The following is a 23723-nucleotide window of genomic DNA, read 5'->3' on the forward strand; positions in this document are numbered from 1 at the left end:
CCCCGTGGGAAAGCCAGCAGAGACCCAAACTCAAACGGAATCCTCATCGTGGACCATTGGTTGTGGGGATAAACCTTTCTGGTTTCCAAAATCTGCCTCTGCAGCCCAGTTCAGGGGCAGCAGGACACCCAAAGTGAGCTGTGAGTGAGGGAATTGGCACTGTGATTACAGCCCAGCCCTGCTGTGAGGAGCTCCTGGCCTGGGGCTCACTGCTGGCCACGCTTTCTGTCCCACAGAGCACCTCCACCCCTGCAGCTCCCCACCAAACCCCAGCACTTGGGGGTTTAATTCATTGGTTTGCATGCCAGAGGCATATCCTGCACCACGAAGCATTTTACTGACAAGGCCACGTAGAGTTCCTCCACGTGGTAAGGTTTTTCAAATGCTTATTTAAAATTGCTGCCTGTAACTCCACCCCTTCAGAAAAGAAGAAAGAAAACCCCAGGCAACTTTTCAGCCACACTCTGGCCTGCCCTGGGCTGAAATGGTTGCTCAGCACCTTGTCCTCCTCTTGCTCTCTCATCAAGGGCCCATCCACTGCTGGAAGTGGCTGGTTTGCCTTGGGGGCTCCAGCACAGAGCAGCTACAGTGGGATTGAGAGCAGGAAAGGGGCTGGGAGCATCTCACCCCTGGAGAGAGCCTGAGCTGCCCTCTGCCAATTCTGACCTTCCACAGAGTGAGCCAGCCCTTTCCTTTCCTTTCCTTTCCTTTCCTTTCCCTCGAGGCCTGGCTCTCACTGCTTGGCTTTGGAGATGCTGCCTGGGATTTCTGAAGCGAAGCAGCTCACTTGTCCTTGTGCAGGTATTTCAGAATCTCACTTGATTCACATTTCAATGCATTTCTTTCAGGAGTTTTTGCACAGAGCCACGTGCAGGCTAACCCTGCCCTGCTTCCTGAGCCTTAGGAACTCTTGCCTGCTCTGGTGCTCCAGAAGGTCCCAGGGAGCACACGTCAAAGAGACTCCAGCAAGGATGCTCTCCCCACGGGCTGCCTGCCCAGAGCAGCAGGAGTGGGGGAGCAGCCCCCTGCAGCAGCTCCTGGGCTCACCGGGGCATCCCTGGCAGCTCCTCTCCCCCCAGACCAGCAGCCTGGGCAGAGCTGGCAGCCCTCAGCCCGAGGTGCCCCAGTGGATTCTGCCCACCCTCCCTGCCCCGCTGCAGGGCAGCTCAGGAGGTGCCTCTCCCCAGGGCGCTGCCGACCTCTGCTTAAGCAGAATTCGTTATTTTAGCAGATGCAGTGGAATTCTTATTAGCTGCTGAAACGTTAATGATGCTCTGAATTTCCTCTATGCAAATGAGCTCTTTTAAAAAAGCTCACATTTGAACATCACGGCTCCCAAAATGAAAATAAACTGCAAGTCAAGCTTCAGCTCCAGTGAGAGGAATGCTGACAGGAACATCAGTGGAGTAATGAAAGTGTGGAGATATTCCAGTGGATAGGAGCAAAGCCAGAGCAGCCTTTAACAGCTGCAGCTTCACTGCACCCTTGTTTCTCCCATCCCACTTCACCCTGCAGAAGCCTGAGCCCCAAAGCCCGTGCTGCAGCCGAGGTGAGCAGGGGATTTCCCTGTGACAGACAATGCCCAGATTTCAGCTTTACACAGGCATAAAAACGTGACATTTTCCTAAACAAAAAATGTGCAAACATAGAGAAAATTGTACGGCAACACCCTGAATTATTGAACGGCTAGCTGTGCAGAACAAACACAATTAAAGGGTCTCATTATCTTCCAAATAATCCTTGTAAATAATGCTTTAGATAATTACTTCATTAGTTCTCAAAACACTGGCTTTTATTCTCCTCTGAGATTCTACCCACTAACTCTACTCTGAATAAATTGCCAAAAGGGAAAATCAAAAGCAGAGCAAGCATGTGAGCTGGGAATGCAGTGTGTGCTTGTAGGAACTGATTCAAACCCAGGACGTTTGAAATGGGTTTTTTGCAGCTTTTCAGACAGCTAAAGGCAGTTTGTTGGGATATTTAATGTGTGTATTTCTTCCTTCAGCCCGCTGCAGCCAGGCTCCCTTACTTGCAGGTTTTTCTCCTTAGGATTTCAACTCCTCTCACTCTGCAGCTCCCAGTGGGAGCAGCCGGCCCTGCCAGCAGAACCCCGAGGATGTTTGGGGCTGGGGCTGCCCTGCCCAGGCCCTGGGAGTCAGTGGGATGGCTCTGGGAGTCAGTGGGATCACCCAGCAGTGCTGCTGTGCTCCCAGCAAGGCTGCCAAGGACCTGCCCCAGACCATCCCAAACTCCCTGTGTGACAGAGCTCTCTGAACCCAGAGCTGAGCCCAGAGCTGAGATTTCTGCCAAGCTCTCAGCTGCTGCTGCAGAGGGACTGGAGCTTCATTGCTCTCACCAAACACTTCAGATCTGAGCTTTTCCCTGGACTCGGGTCCAGATTAGCTGTGCTTCACTCAGAAAGCCCAGGGAAGGTCTGAAGAACACAATCAGGATTAATTGTTTCCTGAGAGCCTTCCCATCCCACTGAAATCTGCAGCATGAAGTGCACACAGCTGAGAGGGAGCTCAGTGAAATGGCTTTGGCTGCCCCACTGCCAGCAGCCCAAGGCTTTGCTTTCCAATGTCTCAATACAAAACCCCAAAATAAATTAAAAGCAGCTCCAGCCATTCTTTAAGGGCCACGCCCCTCCTGCCCAGCAGCCTGGCTCGGATCAGGGCTACTGCCAGGGCTCTTTCCAGAGGTGCCAGGGCTATTTTCATATGTGCCATCCAAGCCCCAAGAACACATCAAATCAAATTTAACACAGCACAACCCAAGCCTTTAAATTCACACCCCAACCACCCCCAGCACAACCCAAAACAAACCCCCATCCAAGCTGCGCTCTCAAAGCCACACTAAGCACAACTTTCATTTTAAAGGATGTGATTTTTTTTAAGAGAAGCATCCTTCCTCACGGGCAGCAGTTCCCTCCTTTCCCTTTGCCTCCCCAGTTTCATCAGGCTTCTGCTCATCAAAACTCTCATGGTGCTTGGATGAACACACCAACCCTGCTCTGCCTGGGTCTCTGAGCTGTTTTACACAGAGGCAGAACTGAGGCAGAGCAGCAGCTTCACTGGCTCTGTACAGACCATCCTGCCCAGCTTTGGCAGCAGACACCTGCACATGGACCCCACCTGAGCACTCTGGGCACGCTGCACTGTGAGAGCAGCTGTGGAACACATTCCCTGAGTTTGTAGTGGCATGCAGTCATTAACTGGCCATTTCCACAGCGCTTGGTACTAAACCCCACACCCTGACTGCTGCCAGGCTCTGCCAGGAGCTGCCACAAATGATTTCTGTATGAAGAGAGCATTCAGTGCAACCCTGGGGCTTCTTACCTCGACAGCTCTCCAAAAATCTCCCCCATGGGCACAGCTTCAATTCCTACATCCCATTGTTTCGTAATTATCTCTGCACTGTTTTTGGTAGAAAGTTGCAGGAAAGAAGCCACCTCACCCTGTGTTTGATGTGAGGCACTGCAAAGCCACCAGCTCCTTTAAACACCCCCTGGCCACTCCCAGGACACCAAGCAGACACAGCAGACGGGCTGGATGAGTTTATTAGTGCACAGGTTAGAGATTTCCTCCCCTCCCACCTCCACACAAAGAGGTGCATGTGGAAAGGTCTGTTTTGCTTTAAAACAAACTCACTGAGGCAGCTGTTCAGCAAGAAGCCAAAATGTGGAGTAGCCTATTCAAATCTCTGGTCTTGCTGGGCAGATCATTGCATTACAGAGGAGAAAATTCAACGTGGCAGGACTTTGAGGGTCAGTTTACATAACCAGCTGGTAAACAGCAGGAGTGATTTCTTTCCCCATCTAATTCGCATATCTGTATAAATAATATTTACTGATAAAAATCTAGACAACTACAGAATAAAATATATTTACCAGAATGAGCATTAAGGCAACCAATCCTTCCTTGCTTTGCGTGTAAACTTCCTCACAAACACCAGTGAGCATTCTGCACTCAGAGGTAACAGAAATTTGTTCATTATTGAAGCCGAATTTTTCAAGCGACTTCTTTATGGCTGACTTGTAAAGAGACCAATAATAATAATAACAATATTTGTTTTCTTTTTTAAACATGTTTGACATCTGAATAGCTCCAGCATATTCACAGTATACCTGGACAGCAAAGCAGGAATATTCATACATACAACGGAAACTGTAAACTTTGCTGAATTTCATGAAGTCTGAATTCTCACTTACTGAGTAACTTTGATCTCAGTCACTTTCAACAAAACCCAAGTTTAAGGATTCTAAACTTGCAGGACTGAGTTACTGCGGTCAACATGAGAGCTGAATATCTGAAAACATTGGTGAGTATAGTTTTAGACATGTTTAAAAAGGCACAAATTCTCCTCTCCTCTACTTCTCTTGAGTGTAAATATATCTACATATCTACACGGATATGCTTAAACAACAAGGAGTCACAAACCCAAGTTACAAATATTGTACACACAACAATACAAAAATAACCTGTAACATTAAATGCAGTTATTTGGGTACATCTGAATTCTCTGAAGCTTTCAAGTGGCGCAAGCTGGCACTACAACAGGCATGTGCACACCAAAACACTTCATCCATGTCAGAGCCACACAGATTTCATAACACATCAGTGTCTTAGTTTGTACTCAGTTCCAGACTCTCCTGGGGATTCATCCCCACGTGCTGTATTCATACATCAACATTAGCAAACTCCAGAACAAGAAAACTTGATTTGGCTTTATAAAGTCATTTTGTCATATTCATATAAGCAATAAGGCCAAACTGATCCGTGAGTTTCTTTGCACAAGAACTACCTGTGAAATTATCTGCTCAAGTGCAAACTCAAGTATGCTTTTACCAGAAATGTTGCAACTGACTTTTTAGTAGCCATGAAGGAAGTATTTAAAGCAGTTAACCTTGACAGAAAAAATTAAAAAACTGGCAAATGTAAAAAAGCTTTTTTTCGTTTATCTTCTCAAGTGTAGTACACTAGGCAGTTAAAGGAGTAGTCTTTCCAGGATGAAATATTTTAGCACTTGTTGGAGAAAAAGCATAAAGTTTAAATAGGTTAAGGTGACTAAATAATTAATACACTTATACACAAGGCTACATCTCATAAAAATATTCACAAGAGTGCTAACAAAGGCAGCACTGGTAAGGTACTTAAATTCATGATTAGAGTTAGGTTAGCAATAGGAAAAAAAACCCAAACACTCAAAACTCAATAGACTCTGAACTCCCTACTTCAACTGTAACACTGAGATGTGAAAAAACCCTAAGTTACTTTAGCTCAAAACCAAGTTTCAGTCTCACAAGTGTCTAGTTTATGATGTAAAATCCATCCCCACCCTAATACATTCTGATCTCCATTCATGAGTAAACATTAAAAGTGATTTTGCTTTCATTTAACCATTAGTGGCAGGCCATCACGGTGGGACAGTGTCAGGCATCATCTGTGAAAAGGTTTGGTTTTACTGAAGATGTTCTGGAGTTCCTGACGGGTGGTAACTCTTGGAATGTGCTTGCTAGGACAGAGTTGTTGCTAGGATAATCCCAAGTATCAGAAGCAATACAGTTACACATATTATTATGAACATCAATTTCTGCAGGGAAAAGAGAAAAAAGTTAAGATTGAAATATTTTGTCAGAGACAGAATTGTTTAAATATATTCAGAGGCACAGCAAGACTGACACCCAGGCTGAGTGCTGGGATTTTCTTTCTGAGGAATAATCACTGCTAGGATTTCCTGCTTCTAACACACAAGTGACCAGAGTCACAAGACAGAGCCATCTGGGCAACATTCCTCTATTTTCCTTTACAGAATATTGGTTATTGCTCATGCCCAGCTTCTGCAAACATTGTTAAAACAGATGCAGGTCAACTCTAAGTAACTGCTCACTGCCACCCTCCTTGGACAAATATTTGCAGCCTGCTCCAAGCTTTACAGCTGCACCCTGAGTGGAATTCACCAGGTCAGTAAAAACACTGAGCAGGCACTAGCTCAGAGGAGCTGCAAGGGTTAAAAAGGGAGAGATGCTCCTGGGCAAAGGCATCAAGGTGTGCCCTGGTCAGGTATTTGAGTGCAGGGAATGGCACAGTGAATTCTGCCCCTGCCCAAAGCTCCCACAGAGAACACAGAGCTCGGTGTTAAGAGGGTTAGTACAGAAATGGGAATTTCTGGGGAGCTGAGTGGCACCTGCTTGTGGTGCCCTGTGCAGCTCAGAGGCTCTGCTTGCTGCAAGCTGCATTTCTGCTGCACCCAGAGCAGAGACCTGCATACTCAGCCTGGGAAGCACTACCTGGGCAAGAAATGGGCTTTACTACAGCAAAGCCACCGAGAGCAGCCTCGTGTCCTAACACACTGTTACCTCCCACCTTCGTTCAGTCTAGCATGAATAAACAGTTTCAGAGTAAGAAATTCAAAGATGTTCTCCAAGCCACTACAGCCAACTTCATGGCTGCAGACATCTACTTTTTAAAAAACTCTACTCAAAACCACAGCAACCCCCCTGGATAAAGTCCCAGGTGCACTTAGGATTCCTTATTGCTGGCTGATGTGAACTTCCAGCACAAAAACAACAACTGCAAGAGCTGGGAGCCACCCTGGGCTGCTGGCTGCCCCTCCTGCCCTGGGCAGGTCCACCCACACCGGCACAGCCAGGACCTGCCACAGGTCCTGCAGGGCCACCAGGGCACTGGACAGGTACGAAGGGACAGAAGAAGACAGAGAAAACAAGAAGATGTGAAGGGACAGAAGAAGACAGAAAACAAGAGCCAAATTAGTCGATTAGTTACTTACTGCCACAGTGGCAGGAAGCCATGCATGCTGAGGTTATCCAAGCATCACCGAATACCCACAGACAAACCAATTATTAGAGCTACTATGGCAATCAACACCACTGACACAATGATAATTATCACCATTTTCTGTCAAAGAAACAAGGTATTGTAAATATTAAGCACATTAACAATTGCATTTATGTTCAAATTTTCAAGTAGGTTTTAGATCCACAAGCAGTTTTATTAAAGCCTTCTGTATTCTTAAATTGAGATAAATTTATCTATATAATCTTGCAAATGTAAGAATTAAGGTTTTTAAACAGGTAACCTCATGGGATTAATGCCTCCGCAGTAATCAGAGAAGATACAAGCATCATTAACATACACATTAAGTGGGCTCCTTGAACACTGAAAAGATCTTTTGTGAAGGATCAGGGATGCTATCTCTGTGTAGATCTCTATCCATAGAAAATTAATTATTCCCTCAAACCCAGCTAACCATAGCGAGCCTCACCCAATTGCACAGCACATCAAAAGGGGAAATGGGAATGCAAAAATAAACTACTTAGTAGTCTGATATCAGAATATATTATCTGGTGTCTGATGGGAAGAAAAATACTGAAACAAAACAAGTGCCCTGGAAAGTGCCAGAACACTCCTGTGAACCCAAGTCCTCCACAAATTCAGTGTCATGGCACAATGCCACACCCCTTCCAGAGGGAAGATCCCCCTAATTTATCTTAAAACTAAAAATCAGAGCAGAATTTTAAAAAAATAAGCTTATTCAACAGAAGCACTTTTATATTTTCTGCTAGCAAATAGATTTTATAGCTTTAAATTCAGGTAAGTTCATTTGTGATAAACAGCCAAAAAATTTAAGGTTATTTAGAATCTGAATAACTTAAATTATTGTGAAAGCTGATAAGAAAAAGATGGGAATTTATCCACTGGAATAATACATTAATTCTTGTTTTGGGTTTTTACACTCTGAAATGGCAGCTCTGAGAAGAAAGCTGTGAACACACCCTTAGCTGTGCATGAACTGCTGATCTGCTCTCACAGTCCAAGTGGCTGTCCTCTGCTGGTATTACAGATTTCAATATGAACTACAGCAAAGTAATTCACATTGGAAATGTTGCTGTGCTAAACTAAAACACTGCCTAGCACAATCACAGAAAGGCAACATACCCTGCGTGCTTTGCTTTGATATTTAACTGCCTTTTTTGTCTCTTCTTTTGCGTGTTCCACGTAATCTGTCGCATTCATCACGTTCTTTTCTATGTTGTTGATCATTTCACCCTTGAAACAAAATTTGGAAGGAAAAGCAGGTTACTGCAATGCACAAATGTTTAATGAATCTAAAAGAAAGGCTCTAGAAACAGCAAGAACATTCCCAAGGCAGTGATGCACACACTGGGGATGACATTTATCTGCTTTGGCGTGGAGGAAAAAGGGAATGAGAAGCAAGTTGTGACCAAACAGGGAATGTTCATGAGCAGGACACAAGTTCCTCCTTGTGCAGAACAGGCACTGAGCACCTGCAGACATCCCTTGTGTGCAGGGATGCTTCAGCAGCCCCAGCTGAGCATCAGCCAGCCCCATGTGTCCGAGGGGCACAGGGCATTCCCCAGCTCCACACAAGCACCTACAGCTCTCCAGGAGTGCACACAGGTCACACATGTCACACACCAGGATGCCAATGCGTGACAAACTGCAATGAATTGAGGAATGGCACTGGGTAATGAAATGGAGGATTGGTGAAAAATGACAGTAAGTCTGTTACCTGTGTCTCTGTCCATCAGAAGAAATAATCAGCAGCAGTAAACAGCAAAGCATTACAGAATGATGCACAAGTAACTTCAGTTCGTGTGTGATTCAAAAGAAACCTGCTACCAATTTCTCCTGGCTGTATATTTAATATCAAAGCAACAAAGGACTTCTAGAACAAAACCCAATCACAAAAAAACAGGCAAATTTCTCTAACTTGTTTTTCTAACACTATTCTTTTCACTTTCCTGCAGCAGTCAAACCATTTTAAGATCAAGGTTAAAAATACTTTGGTTGGATAATTGGTATTTAAAGACCAAAATAAGAACAGATTTATGTCCCTGTCAAGACAAAGCTTATGAATACAAGAGATGATCGAGGGACTTGTTAAGCCCTTTACATTCATGTTGGTGAACACAGGACTGCACTTCTGCATGCAGTGCAGGGTGCACACAGCCTTGCTGACACACCTGTTACTCCACCAAGGCTGAGAATCCAAAATCCCCAGGGAATCAACAATGTCCCACGAGATAGATTTTCTTACTTAAACACACCCAAAGATGTTCCAACATATTGCAATTAATTAATCATGTTGAAGGAAATACTAAATATACTGACTGGAAGGCAAGCCTGCGGTCAGTTATTGAAAGCATAAGGACATTGAGATGGCCAAACTGTCCACAACAAAGCAAGGAATTTTTGATTCACCGTGGTTCATCTCCACACGTTCTAATCCCAGTCCAGAACCACTCTAAACCTGCGCTATCTGGATATACCCAGCTGCTCCTGCACGTGGCCAGGGGCAGCAGAGGCAGAGGCCGTGCCATGCAGCGTGGGCAGTACCTGGGTCTCCACAAACATTGCCATGTCCATGAACATCTCGTGCAGCTCCCGGATGCTGGACTCCAGCTTCATGATGTCCTTGTGGCGGGACTCGATCTCGTTCAGGGCCTGCCTGGTTATCTGGGAGTCCGAGATGATCTGGGGAGGGGGACAGGGACACGTCAGCGCCTGCAGGGCAGGGCAGCGGGGAGGGGAGATGGAGCTGGCCAGGAGTACACACATCAGAGGTGAAAATGGAAGGATTCCCGCTCTCCAGCATTTCTTCCAGCTCCTCGTCAGTCGTGGTCTTTCCAGCTAGGATAAAAACAGCAATCAGCACAGAGGCTAACGACAAATTTGAAAAGTGTACCAAAAGCAAAATATTCTTGTAATTTGCCAGTTTCCCCATTTGCATTCCCTGTTTCAGCAATGTATATATTCACTTCTATATAGCACATTAAGAAAAGGACTAATTTTAGGCACTTTTTAGACACCTTCCAAGGTAGATACTGTACTTCAAAGTAAAGTCAGGAACCTTTCTAAATGTTCCTAATAATGAATTGGAGGTAAGTCATATGTGAGTCAGTCAGCAAATGATTAAAGCACATGTAACAGCAGCACTGATTTTATGCCAGATGAAATGTCCTTGTAGACAAAAACGGGACCACATAAAAAGAGCTGTTATCCTGTTAGGCATGTTAATTTTGGAATGGCTTTTAATAACACTTGCTGTTTCAGAGTGCTTTTCTTGATGCTTCATTTAAAGCTGCAACATTGGAAGTCAATGAAGCAATGGAGAAAGATAATTTCTTTAATATCTTCAATGTAAAGGAAATGATTGAGTTTTCTCTCTTTTCTTTACAGCTGTTCTAAAGAGAGTAATATCAAGGAGTTTGTGCCACGCAGTAAAATTGTTTCTCTCCTCTCACACCCTCTGAGATGCTGCCCAAGACCTCCGCTGCTTTGTGCATGAAGGAGAAAGGAGAAGGGAGGCACTGAGAAGGAGCAGCTGTGTTTGAGGAGCTGTGTGTATCTGAGGAGCTGTGTGTGTGTCTGAGGAGCTGTGTCTGTGTCTGAGGAGCTGTGTGTGTGTCTGAGGAGCTGTGCGTGTGTCTGAGGAGCTGTGTGTGTGTCTGAGGAGCTGTGTGTGTCTTTGAGGAGCTGTGTCTGTGTCTGAGGAGCTGTGTGTGTGTCTGAGGAGCTGTGTGTGTGTGTCTGAGGAGCTGTGTCTGTGTCTGAGGAGCTGTGTGTGTGTGTCTGAGGAGCTGTGTGTGTGTTTGAGGAGCTGTGTGTGTGTTTGAGGAGCTGTGTGTGTGTCTGAGGAGCTGTGTGTGTGTGTCTGAGGAGCTGTGTCTGTGTCTGAGGAGCTGTGTGTGTGTGTCTGAGGAGCTGTGTGTGTGTCTGAGGAGCTGTGTGTGTGTCTGAGGAGCTGTGTCTGTGTCTGAGGAGCTGTGTCTGTGTCTGAGGAGCTGTGTGTGTGTCTGAGGAGCTGTGTGTGTGTGTCTGAGGAGCTGTGTGTGTGTCTGAGGAGCTGTGTGTGTGTCTGAGGAGCTGTGTGTGTGTCTGAGGAGCAGGCTGGTCACTCACTGATCTCCAGCTGCCTCTGGATGCGGCCCTTGCTGCGCTCCCGGAACAGCGTCTGCGTCTCGTTGTACGCCGTCATCACCTCCACAAACTTGTGTGCCAGCACCGAGTGCTGCCGGGACAGCGGGGACAAGGGGGACAGACAGGGGACAGGGACGGGGAGGGACAGAAAGGGACAGACACGGAGACAGGGGCACCAAGGAGAGGCGGCAGGGACAGACAAGGACACACAGGGGGACGGGCACACGGAGGGACAGCAGGGACACAGAGGGACAGACACAGGGACAGGGGCGCCGGGGAGGGACAGACACAGGGACAAGGGCAGCAGGGAGGGACAAACACAGGGGCAGGGGCAGCAGGGAGGGACAGACACAGGGACAGGGGCATGGGGAGGGACAGAGAGGGACAGCAGGGACAAACACGGGGACAGGGGCACGGGGAGGGGCAGGCAGGGCAGACAGGGACAGAGAAGGGTGTTAGAAAGGGCCGTTTCTGTCACACAGCAACAGCTCAGCACAGCAGCTCACAGTGGCACCTCCAGCCCAGCCCAGCAGCTCTGCAGTGAGCTCCGAACAGTTCAACTCATTCTCACCAGAACCCACCGGCTTTCCTTAAGCTGAAGGGATCCTACCTGTGTTTTTCTGATCCTGAGGTCCACTGATGTCCGATTAGCATTTTCACCCTGACCAACGCTCTGCTCAATAGCTGAGAGCAAGACAAGAGTACAGTCATTTAACAGCTCAATTGTAAATATTATTATTACTTTTAAAGGCCCCCAGAGACATGTGTAACATTTCAGGGGACAGGGGTGGCATATGTAAGCAAAATTTTTAAATCATTTTGATAATTGGTAGAGATCTTTAAACACAGTAACTGCTTCAATCATATTCTTAACAGAGTATGTAACATACTTTAACAGACACACTAATGTCTATTACACCGGAAAAATTTCAAAAGGTGTCATTTTGCAGTTAATCTTCTTCCAAAATATCATCTCCCCAAAAAGCACTTCAGTTGCAGAAGACGTTTCTATATGGATGAATTAATTTGCATTGTCATTTTCTAGGTTATTTCTGAAAGCAAGGAGTTTTACTTGTCCTCTCAACTTACCCTTTAACCTGGCCCGAATTTTATTAGCAATCTTCTTGATTTCCTCATTTAGTTCTTCAAGTTCTTCCTTTGTTCCTTTAAAAAATATATTTTTGAACCATTAATGACTGATTATAGTAAGTCAGCAAGAGTCTAAGAATCTACCTTGTAATCTCAGAATTTCATTCAGTACAACTATGTAGAGTTGAAGTTTGTTATCCTCCTAAGTACTTTAAATACTGTTTTTGTAACAGCAACCATGAGGTGCTTGCTTCTTACAGGCTTACACCTGGGAAATGTAAGGAAAAGGATACAAACACAGAGCAAGGAAAAGGATAAAAACACACATCACGGAAAAGGATAAAAACACACAGCAAGGAAAACGGGGGACAGGATAAAATAAAGCCCAAGCTCGGTTCCACCAAGGAGATGAAGTCACAAGACAAATGGTAAGCCAGCATTGCAACATTCAAACAAAAAATGCCTCAGCATCTTTTGTTCCCTTTTCTCCGAGCCCTGCCCAGGAGCACAGAGCAGCCTGGAACCAGCAAAGGCTGGGAACAGGGACAGGGATGGGGCCACGCTCTGGGCAGGGTCCCTGAGCTCCCCAGTTCTGGGCTGGGACAGCACAGCTGCACTCCCAGCTTCGGGGTGCAGCTCTAAAAACGGGGCTCCACTGGAGGGACAGAGAGAGACCTGGCAGTCCCAGCTCCAGCTGGCAGCTTCAACATTTTCACAAATTAGAAGAGACATAAGGAACCTCTCCGCTTCTGAGGAAAAAACCCATATTAAACTGAGTTTTGGTCTAGGAAAAGTTTGGATGATGCAAGAAATATTCTGAACATACATTTCTTCAAATGAGACTTTAAAAGGTCAAAAAAAACCCAAATGAAAGTATTAAGTTAATATAAAAAATGAAAATGTTTACTTAGTGTTACATTTTGCATTCTGAACACCTGAAGTTCTATTCCTATGGACAGCTAAAGGAAACAAACAGTATTTCAGAATATCTAGCCACAATTATGCGACATCTTAAAAATTATTACTCACTTCCTTCAGGATTTGGTGCTGACAGGATAATGCTGTGCTGCTTCTTCACTTCTTCCACATTTTGTGCTATTTTTGTTATGTTATTTCTAATTTCCTCAACCTAGAGGAAGAGAAATATGGCAAAGATGAGATTAGAATAAATTAGGGCCAATATTTTTTTTAAAAACAAAATAACCCTGCTAATAAAATCTGAAGTATTTAATCTGTAAGTAGCACAGAAAGAAATCCCAGTAGAAATGTCAACATTTAAACGGTCCGAAATTATTTTTTTAAACTAAAACCCAGTATTGGCAATAGCAGACATATTCTGAATGGCCAAAAACTTAATTACTAATATTCCTAATAAACAACTATTTTAATATTGCAGATTTCTTGTTGATGGGGAATTAAAACCATTTTTCTGCAATAAACACAGAAAATACCCTGAAATAAAAGAATAAAGCATTACCAACATTTGCTTTGGCATACAATTACTAACTATACTGGGGAGGATGTGCAGATGAAATGTTAAACCTCATTACTGAAAGGAAAAGGCACAGAGAGGACCAGTGGTGAAAATCCATGGAGAAAACTGTAACTTTACCTGTTGGAAAAAGTCATCCATGAAGTGGTCTTTTTCGATGATAACTGTCTCCCCATCTTCATTTCCTTTATACTGTAAAAGACAACAGAATAAATCTGTGCCATCGACCCAGGACACTGCCCTGAGCAAACCCAAACTCCTGCCACTGCACACACTTCAGCAACAGCCCAAAGCCAAGGAAGGCTTCCCTTTCGGAGGGCTCTAAGCTGAAATAAATAAAGCAGAGGCCACAGCAGCCAAGAGGGTGTCTGGTCCCCAGGGTTTTTTAAGATCTTAATCCCTCTGTGGCCCCTAGGTTTATTTTCTCATTCAGGAATAGCTCCAGAATTGTCCCTGACAGGCAGTTTTTGCAGCAGAGGGGCACTGACCAGAATATCCATCGGGCTGGGCTTGGGTGTCACGGCTTGCAGGGCATTTATCTTCTGGGGGCTCCTTCCAGAGGTTTTTTCCCAAATTTTCCCAGCACTAGGACACTCCTGGAGAGCAGGGAGCGGGCTGGGAGCCGGGGTGCCACAGGGCCAGCAGCCTGGCAGCCGGCACAGAGCCGTGCCAGCTGCTGCCACCCGAGCAGGGCAGCCCAGCTGGCTGCACAGAGCCAGAAATGCACTTCTGCACAGAACCAGAATGCATTTCTGCACAGAACCAGAAATGCATTTCTGCACAGAACCAGAAATGCATTTCTGCATGGCTGCTGAGGCAGGGCTGTGCCCCAGCCCGGGCACACGCCCAGCACATCGCCCAGCACGCCTCCCCAGCCTGGGAAACACAGCATCAACAGGCACCACAGAGGGGAAAGAGCTCAAGCTTGTCTTCTGCCATGCCCTCCGAGGAGCACAGGCTGTTTGCAGTGCAGTGAATCAAATTAGAACACAATATTACCCTTAACATACAGTCAACAGGTTACCTGTGAGGAAAAAACAAACTACGAGGTAATTGTCATTAAGGGATTTTCGTTCCAAGACACCTTTCATTTCTTACAAGGCCATCTGATCTTCTAACACCCACTGTCACTCCTAACCTCTGATCCTGTTAGCCAAGAAGTTTAGTTCTGGTTTTCCTAAATTACATGAGATACACATGGTTTGCATGACAATTCTGCAATTTAATCCAGTGTCAAACGCTGCTATTATCTTATAAAGAAGTTACTGTCAATTAAGAAAATCTAGGAGTGCCCCACACCTTCAGGGAGAAGTTCCAGACTTGGTGCCAGCTCCTCTCCTGCAAACTCGGGGAATTAATGCATAAAGCCCCGGGGCAGAAACCATCAGGGTTTTGTGCTAAGGGGAAAGATGTCCCAGGAGATGCCACTGCCCTCCTGGACCAGGCACCCAGTGCTGGCTGCCACCGAGGACTTGATAAGTCACTCATTTTGGGGAGATAATGCTAGAACTCCAATTATCTGCCCTTACAGATTGCCATCAATTAACAGCCTTGCTTAACACAAATAAGGGAGGAAGTCTGTGCCCCAAGGAAGCCAGACACCCACACATTTACTATTCCCAAGACTGCACTGCTACCAAGCCACAGGCTGCAAGTTAATATTTAAGAAGGAGCTACATTTTAAAGACATTTAATTTCATTATCTATGCAAAAGAACACTTTCTGTTTGTATTTACTGAGTAAAAGATAATTGTTCTCCTTGTTCATATCTGCATCCTATATTTAGCTATTTGAACTAAAAATAATGGAAATAAAAATCGATGGCATTATTTTTAGTTTTTTAAAAAACTAAAAATAATGCCATCCATGAAGAGATTCAGAATGTCTGCTTTTAGTTTGACCGGGTCTTAGTAAAGCATGTAACACCTGAGTGCATCCTAAATGACTGGAAGACAGACGTGTGACTCAGAAATCTGCCTGGAGATGCTCAGCTGGGAGGCAGCTGACCATGACTCCCCAGCCCACAGACTGTGCCATGTGTATTCCACTGTCCTGCTTGGCTGCAATGACACCACTGACAGATCAATTTGTTCAAGGATTTATGGACAGCCTAGCTCAGTCATCAGCACTTGAGACACCTGAGAGGTCTGTCAACCTCTCTTCTCTGTATTCCTAAATCATCTCTTACCTAAAATACAGCTCATTTGCAGCTCTCTTCAACTGATGTGCTTTCGTGCCTCTTTTGACAAGCACACAAGTGACCAAGAACTCACTTTTATCAGAATTTAGCAGAAACATACTGCTCTCCCTGGACTTCACCTCCCCAGTAGAAGCAGTATCACAAAAAGCTGATAAAAAGTTTCACGTCAATGCCAAGAGCAATCTAATAAAGTCTGTTTGCAGCTCATACCTTGACCTTGGGACTCAAAGTCTGGGACACACAGCTCCATAAACATTCAGAGCCTATAAAACACATCCAGCCCCATCAGGGGTTTGTGCTGCTGTGCTGGGACAGGGTTAGCTCTCTCCCAGCAGCTGGCATGGGCTGTGTTTGGGATTTGTGGGGAGCAGGCTGATGACACGGGGATGTTTCAGTTACAGACCTACAGAGGGGATATTTTTCTGCTTTTCTGCTCCCCTCCAAGGGGCTGGGGGCACAGATGGAGCAGCAGTCCCCAGTGACCCAAGGGACATTGCAGAGCACATGGCAATATGCTCAGTGAACGAAGCTGAAGCAGGAAGGAAGGGGGGCAGCTTTACTGTTTGGGAATTTTGTCCTCCCAAGCCACTGCTATGTGTGGCAGCTCTGCTTTCCTGCAGACCCCCGCCTGCCAACTGCAAGTAGGAAGGAATTCCTTTTCCTGCTTTGCTTGCGTGCAGCTTTTACTTTACCAGTTAAAGTGCCTTCATTCTCAATCCAGGAGTTTTCTCACTTCTGGAATTCTGCCCCATCCCACCAGGGCAGCCGTGTGCTGCTCTCGCTGCCAGCAGGGTTAAACTACAGAAATTCTCACAATGTCATTTCTCAGCTCCAAGCAGAAGCTATCCTGATGGTTTATGAAGCTTCTGTAACTTCCACTACCTTACAGAACTACAGAAATAACTCAGGCTGGAGATCTCTTGGTAATTACTGACCTTTGCAACTGGAAACAGCTTTTGGCTGGAAAACGTGACTATGACTTGCCCTTGAAATTCTGTTCAAGGTTAGCTGTTTCTCAGCACAGACTCGTGCACTCCTGTGGCAGGCTCCAAGGCTGAGCATCCTCCAGGGGAATCAGCCCCCAGGAGCACCTTACAGAGAATTACAGCCTCTCCCACAGCATCCCCAGGATTAACACCTTACCAGAGTTCCAGCCTCTCCCACAGCATCCGTGTGCCCAGAAACCCTCGTGCTGCCAGCAGCCACGGAGGGCTGGCAGAGCAGGGCGCAGGGAGAGCTGGGGCAGGTCAATCATTAACAATGCTGCCTTCAGCAGCAGGGCTGTGCAAGCCCCACTGAACCACCCAGGACACGGAGGGCACACTGCTCATCCTCAGCATAGCCTGGCTCAGGCCAAAACAACAGCCAAAACAACAGCCAAAACAACAGCCAAAACAACAGCCGTGCTCTCCTCCTGCTGCAGAGCCCCTCTTGGTGCCTGCTTCCCTACCACCTCTGGGACTGCAGCTCTTCACCTGCTCCTGAACAGTCCTGGGGGCACTGACTGGCTAAGAAAGGGTTCGGAAAAAAATCAGTGCAGCTCTGTTCGAGTCACAGCCCCTTGCTTAAAAAAAGCTGCAGTCAAATGTGAACTTGTACATTGCTATGTACTGCTCGTTTTTCAAACATTACATGGAACAGATCTTCATTAACACTCACAAGTAAAGAAATATAAACCAAGCATTTTAACTGATTCACCAATCAAGCATGAAAAATGGATTTGAGCAGACAGGTCTGCATCCACTTCAGCATGCCACAAGGGGGAAATTCTGGAGCTATGTGGACAATGCACCCCAAACCTGAGATCCAAACCAGCATTCTGCTTGAGCAGAGGTTTATGTCTAACCTTCTTTTGAAATGACAGAACAACTAAAAGAAAGTATGAGTAAGTTTTATTAGCAGACCTTTAAAAGGCCTGTTTGTGATACCTGAAGTTAGCTAAGTGTGCTCAGCTGAACATGGATTGTGCAGGTCTTTTAGAGCCGTTTCAGATGGAATTGTATCTGTGAACAGCAAACCTCTGAAGGCTGGGAGCACATCCTGCAATCACAGCTATGTACTACTCATTTCCTTCTTCCCTAAACACCTTCTATAAACCACTGCTGAAAACAGCATATTGGATCAGAGAACCTCTTAATCATACACTTATTTGTGCTCAAAATAACTCAAACCAGTCTGGGATTTGCTCAATTGTGCCATTAATTGTATTAAAAGACAATTCAAACCACTTAAAGAAGTTAATTTGGGCCTGCTTAGAGTCATTTAGAAATGACATTAAAATAACCCCCTAAAGTTGAACAAATACAATTACGGTTGCTGTCTTCTGAAAAAATACACGTTTTACACAACTTCTTCCAGCTAAGGAAACAGGAGGAAGCAGCATTATCTGAGGGCTGCATGTCATCAACCACTTCTTTCTCCAGCAACTGTTTAACAGCCTAAACCTAGAGCATTAACAAAAGTATCTGACAGTTATGTTAGTGTGTTAATGAACCACAAACACTGACAGGCAGCATTTCTCCCTCCTCGTTATGATGAGCTAGGAAAAGCTAAGGACAAAGTTTTGCTTGCTGCCCAGAGAAAGGCAGGAAGACACAAGGAGGAGACGGAAATGAGCATTCCTGCCAAGGCAGTGCTGTGCTCAGCCAGCACAGGCAGGGATCCTTCGGACTCCTGGTGCACCAGCAGGCTCTGCAGGGAACCCAGGGGCGAGCTGTGACCAGAGGAAACAACGAAACCCCAATGTTAAGGGAAAGAGGCACGGTGTGGTTATCCCTGAAAACTTTGCAGGCCTAGGCCTGCTTGAAAACTGCAACGTCTATGCTCTACTCTTAATGATTTAGCCAAATGCAATACAACAAAACTACATTAAAAAAACCTAAACGCTTTGGAAAATAAGCAAACAAGTGTTAACACATTATTTCTTCGGATTCGCTATTCCTTTTCAGAGCCTCTCATCCATGTGTCAAGCACCTCTGTTCAAAGTATTTATTCTAGGAAAGGAAAACCCTTTCAAAAATCATTATATTTTTGGTATTTCAGACAAAGGTGTAAGATGGAAGCTGCTACTTCAATGAGCTGCCCATGGAAATGGGAATATGCATCTCCCTTGGATATGCAACTTCACAAAACTTCTGCTCAACTACGCACTTTTAATTGTGATTAAAAATAGACTAGATCTTCAGTAACTTTTACTTGCATTTCATGTTTAAATATTTTCTTCATTAGAAGAAAATTTTTAAGTTTCTAAGCTATTTATTAATTCTACAGGCAGTAAAAACAATATTGATGAACACATGAGCACTTCAGCAATACTGGCTGATACATATTTAAAAAGCAGCCCACTGCAATAATGTTTTCAGATGTCAAATACTAAAGCTGGCTTAAAAATGCCTCTGTTCAGCTGCATTAAACACTTTTAACCCTGTCAGTGGGGGGTGTGGCAGGGTGTGGAATCGGTTTCTTCCATTTACAGAAACAGAGAACAGGATTAAGTCTGCGGGTATAGAACTATAAAGCCAACTGGATCACCACTGGTTGCTTCCTCTGTCTGGTTGGTGTGCACCAGCACCGAAATCTGGCACGCGTTCCCACAGCCTGGACATGTTTAGAAACAGGGAAAGGAAATAACTGTGCCTGAAAGAAAGGACACTGGTTTGTTGGCACTGCTCCAAAACATCATTCCTGGTACAGAAACTGTAATTTAATAATCCTAAAACTTCTTCAATGCCTATTCATTCTTTCAGAGAGGAAGACAGAGAGACTGGTAATTCCATCACTAGAGACGGAGCTTCCAAAATGTATTTTATGATCCAGAAGACGAAAGAGCCCCAGAGCTGAATGCAGCCGCACACAGCCCAACTTCTACACATACACGGAGTGCTGGAACCGTCCCAGGAACTCCTGTGTGTTCTCCACTTCCATTTCTTTTCAGGAAAAAACCAAAAACAATCCCAAACCAAAAAATCTCAAGTATCCTTTTCTTTTACCCAAGCCGTATCCTGTTGCAGACAGACCGATGGTGCCTGTGCCCGGACTCTCCCTTCTTTCTCAGGATATTTCCAAGGCAGGAGTGCGGGGAAGGAAAAGCGCCCACAACCAGCGGCAGCACCATTTTGTAAACACGCGGAGAACGCGGCTGGCAGGCGCTTTCCTGCCGCGGCACGGCCGGGAGCGGACAGAGCCGCCCGCCGCCGCCCGGGGCGCGGCACGGCGCTACCGGGAGCTCCGGGCACGGCGTTACCGGGGGCTCCGGGCACGGCGTTACCGGGAGCTCCGGGCACGGCGTTACAGGGAGCTCCGGGCACGGCGCTACCGGGAGCTCCGGGCACGGCGTTACCGGGGGCTCCGGGCACGGCGTTACCGGGGAGCTCCGGGCACGGCGTTACCGGGGGCTCCGGGCACGGCGTTACCGGGGAGCTCCGGGCACGGCGTTACCGGGGGCTCCGGGCACGGCGTTACCGGGGGCTCCGGGCACGGCGTTACCGGGGGACTCCGGGCACGGCGCTACCGGGAGCTCCGGGCACGGCGCTACCGGGAGCTCCGGGCACGGCGTTACCGGGGGGCTCCGGGCACGGCGCTACCGGGGGCTCCGGGCACGGCGTTACCGGGGGCTCCGGGCACGGCGCTACCGGGGACTCCGGGCACGGCGTTACCGGGGGCTCCGGGCACGGCGCTACCGGGAGCTCCGGGCACGGCGCTACCGGGCAGTTCCGGGCAGCTCCGGGCACGGCGCTACCGGGAGCTCCGGGCACGGCGTTACCGGGAGCTCCGGGCACGGCGTTACCGGGCAGTTCCGGGCAGCTCCGGGCACGGCGCTACCGGGAGCTCCGGGCAGCTCCGGGCACGGCGCTACCGGGGGCTCCGGGCACGGCGCTACCGGGAGCTCCGGGCACGGCGTTACCGGGGAGCTCCGGGCACGGCGTTACCGGGCAGTTCCGGGCAGCTCCGGGCACGGCGTTACCCCGGCCACGGGAAGCGGAGCGCGGCGCGCTGGCGGCACCGCGGAGGGCGGCACCGCGCCCCGAGCCCCGGCGGTCCCGGGAGCCCCGGCGGTCCGAGGAGCCCCGGCGGCGGCGGGGCCCTCCCGGCGGTGCCCGTGCCCGCCCCGTCCCGCCCCGCCCGCTCCCGCCCGCCCCGCACCTCCGCCAGGTCGGCCAGCCGGTCCTTCATCCCCGCGGCGCCGCTGCCCGCCGCGCTCCGCGCTGCTCCCGCGGGCCGCCCGCCGACCGACCCACCGACGGACCGACCGACAGACCGACCGGGCCGCCCGCCGACCGACAGACCGACCGCGCACGCTCGGCCCGGCCCGCCGCCCCGCCCGGCGCCGGCGTGACGTGGGGCGCGGCGGGCGGGAGCGGGGAGCGGGCACGGAGGAACGGGGAACTCAGAGCGGGGAACGGGCACGGAGGAACGGGGAACACAGAGCGGGGAGCGGGCACGGGGAGCGGGCACGGAGGAACGGCACAGAGAGCGGGGAGCGGGAACGGGAACGGAGAAACGGGGAACTCAGAGCGGGGAACGGGCACGGAGGAACGGGGAACCCAGACCGGGGAGCGGGCACGGAGGAACGGGGAACCCAGACCGGGGAGCGGGCACGGAGGAACGGGGAACTCAGAGCGGGGAGCGGGCACGGGGAGCGGGCACGGAGGAACGGGGAACTCAGAGCGGGGAACGGGCACGGAGGAACGGGGAACTCAGAGCGGGGAGCGGGCACGGAGGAACGGGGAACACAGAGCGGGGAGCGGGCACGGAGGAACGGGGAACACAGAGCGGGGAGCGGGCACGGAGGAACGGGGAACACAGAGCGGGGAGCGGGCACGGAGGAACGGGAACGGAGAGTGGGGAATGGGCACGGCAGGCAGTCCGGCCCCGCGGAGCGGGCACGGCGGAACGGGCACGATGGAACGGGCACAGCGGGCGGGCGGTGAGACACGGATGGTGCGGCACGGCCCGTGTGGCAAGGGCTTTACCAGGATAGCATTGTGCTGAGAAAAATAAAAGATGAATTGCATATTCTGAAAAAATAATCCTGACACCTAGAGGCGTTCAGCAAAAATGCAAAAAAACCCCACACAAACCCAACTCATCTCAAAAAGGGAAGGCAAATTGAGTGATTTTCCCAAGGAAATCTCACACAGCGTTTGGATTGGCATTACACTGTCAAATAAGCAAAAATTACAGCACAGGCCAGCCAGTCTTGTAAAGCTTTGTGTATTTTTTGTGTCTATGTCAGAGGAAGTTAACAAGAAATAAACTACATTTATATATATCAGCTGCCATGAAATACTTTCCTTGTCAATTCCATTCATTGAGATATATGTAAAAACGTATCATTTATTTATTCTAGATTATGGGGATAGCAACAAAGAAGATAAAAGTAATTGAAGTATACTGGATTAAAAAAATACCAGAGGCATTAAAAATCAGAGCAAACCCGTGAACTTGGTACCTATAGACACATGCAAAAGTTTTACACTCTTTGAAACTCAGTGTTTTCACTGACGTTTGGGCAGAGTTTTGAGATCTTGGAGAGCTATTCTAAATGCAAGGCTTCCAAAGCAAGTTTTGCTTTCAGGACTGCACAGCAGTGAGTGCAGGTCAGTTTGTGTGAAGGATGGAAAATCACGGGCGTTCCGGCCAGCCTGCCTCACGGGGCTGTGCCCGCTGTTGTGCCCGCTGTGCCCGGTGCTGTGCCTGCTCTGTCCGGTGCCATGTCCAGTGCCGTACCTACTGTGCCCGGTGCCGTGCCCGGTGCTGTGCCTGTGGTCGTGCCTGGTGCTGTGCCCGCTGTGTCCGGTGCCATGTCCGGTGTGGCCGGTGCCGTGCTCAGGGCTGTGCCCAGTGTACCCAGTGCCATACCCGCTCTCCCCGGTGCCATACCCTCTGTCCCCGGTGCCACACCCGCTCTCCCCGGCGCCATACCCGCTCTCCCCGGTGCTATACCCGCTCTCCCCGGTGCCATACCCTCTGTCCCCGGTGCCATACCCGCTCTCCCCGGTGCCATACCCTCTGTACCCGGTGCCATACCCTCTGTACCCGGTGCCATACCCGCTGTCCCCGGTGCCATACCCGCTCTCCCCAGTGCCATACCCTCTGTACCCGGTGCCATACCCTCTGTCCCCGGTGCCATACCCGCTCTCCCCGGTGCCATACCCGCTGTACCCGGTGCCATACCCTCTGTCCCCGGTGCCATACCCGCTCTCCCCGGTGCCATACCCGCTGTACCCGGTGCCATACCCTCTGTCCCCGGTGCCATACCCGCTCTCCCCGGTGCCATACCCGCTGTCCCCGGTGCCATACCCTCTGTACCCGGTGCCATACCCTCTGTCCCCGGTGCCATACCCGCTCTCCCCGGTGCTATACCCGCTCTCCCCGGTGCCATACCCTCTGTCCCCGCTGCCATACCCTCTGTCCCCGGTGCCATACCCTCTGTACCCGGTGCTATACCCGCTCTCCCCGGTGCCATACCCGCTCTCCCCGGTGCCATACCCGCTCTCCCCGGTGCCATACCCGCTGTACCCGGTGCCATACCCGCTCTCCCCGGTGCCATACCCACTGTGCCCGGTGCCATACCCGCTCTCCCCGGTGCCATACCCTCTGTCCCCGGTGCCATACCCGCTGTCCCCGGTGCCATACCCGCTGTACCCGGTGCCATACCCGCTCTCCCCGGTGCCATACCCGCTCTCCCCGGTGCCATACCCTCTGTCCCCGGTGCCGTACCCTCTGTACCCGGTCCCATACCCGCTGTGCCCGGTGCCATACCCGCTGTCCCCGGTGCCATACCCGCTGTCCCCGGTGCCATACCCTCTGTACCCGGTGCCATACCCGCTGTCCCCGGTGCCATACCCTCTGTCCCCGGTGCCATACCCGCTCTCCCCAGTGCCATACCCGCTGTCCCCGGTGCCATACCCGCTCTCCCCGGTGCCATACCCGCTCTCCCCGGTGCCCTGCCCCGCCTCCCGCCGCCTCCCGCGCG

At 49.0% G+C, this 23723-nt stretch overlaps 1 protein-coding gene across 7 annotated transcripts; it reads right to left on the reverse strand.

Annotated features, from left to right (window-relative positions):
• Positions 1 to 3541: 3541 nt before the first annotated feature.
• STX2 (syntaxin 2) lies at positions 3542 to 23706 on the reverse strand. Of its 7 annotated transcripts, XM_021543967.3 has the most exons (12): positions 23678 to 23706; positions 22475 to 22579; positions 13666 to 13737; positions 13083 to 13182; positions 12054 to 12128; positions 11575 to 11648; positions 10947 to 11055; positions 9601 to 9674; positions 9381 to 9518; positions 7959 to 8069; positions 6790 to 6917; positions 5493 to 5592 (listed from the first exon to the last, which is right to left on the reverse strand). In XM_021543967.3, exons 3-11 carry the CDS (start codon positions 13684 to 13686, stop codon positions 6834 to 6836), a joined length of 786 nt encoding a protein of 261 aa, XP_021399642.1. In that variant the 5' UTR covers positions 13687 to 13737; positions 22475 to 22579; positions 23678 to 23706; the 3' UTR covers positions 5493 to 5592; positions 6790 to 6833. The 7 variants fall into 7 exon arrangements, with proteins under 7 accessions (XP_077643410.1, XP_077643406.1, XP_021399642.1 ...); XM_077787284.1 differs by lacking the exons at positions 22475 to 22579; positions 23678 to 23706 and adding an exon at positions 20888 to 21025 and having other exon boundaries at positions 3542 to 5592; positions 6857 to 6917; XM_077787282.1 differs by lacking the exon at positions 22475 to 22579 and having other exon boundaries at positions 23678 to 23696.
• Positions 23707 to 23723: the final 17 nt, after the last annotated feature.

Source organism: Lonchura striata, chromosome 18 (assembly GCF_046129695.1).
Source record: "Lonchura striata isolate bLonStr1 chromosome 18, bLonStr1.mat, whole genome shotgun sequence".
In the NCBI taxonomy this organism is placed as follows: domain Eukaryota; kingdom Metazoa; phylum Chordata; class Aves; order Passeriformes; family Estrildidae; genus Lonchura; species Lonchura striata.

Bases quoted from the DNA above. Each gene is read 5' to 3' on its own strand.
- STX2 (XM_077787284.1), bottom strand. From the start codon at position 20,917: ATGAAGGACCGGCTGGCCGACCTGGCGGAG. The intron at 12,129-13,082 runs GTGAGTAATAAT...TATTTTTTAAAG, and splicing joins AGCACCAAATCCTGAAGGAA to GAACAAAGGAAGAACTTGAA. The intron at 9,675-10,946 runs GTGAGTGACCAG...TTTTTATCCTAG, and splicing joins CCAGAGGCAGCTGGAGATCA to CTGGAAAGACCACGACTGAC.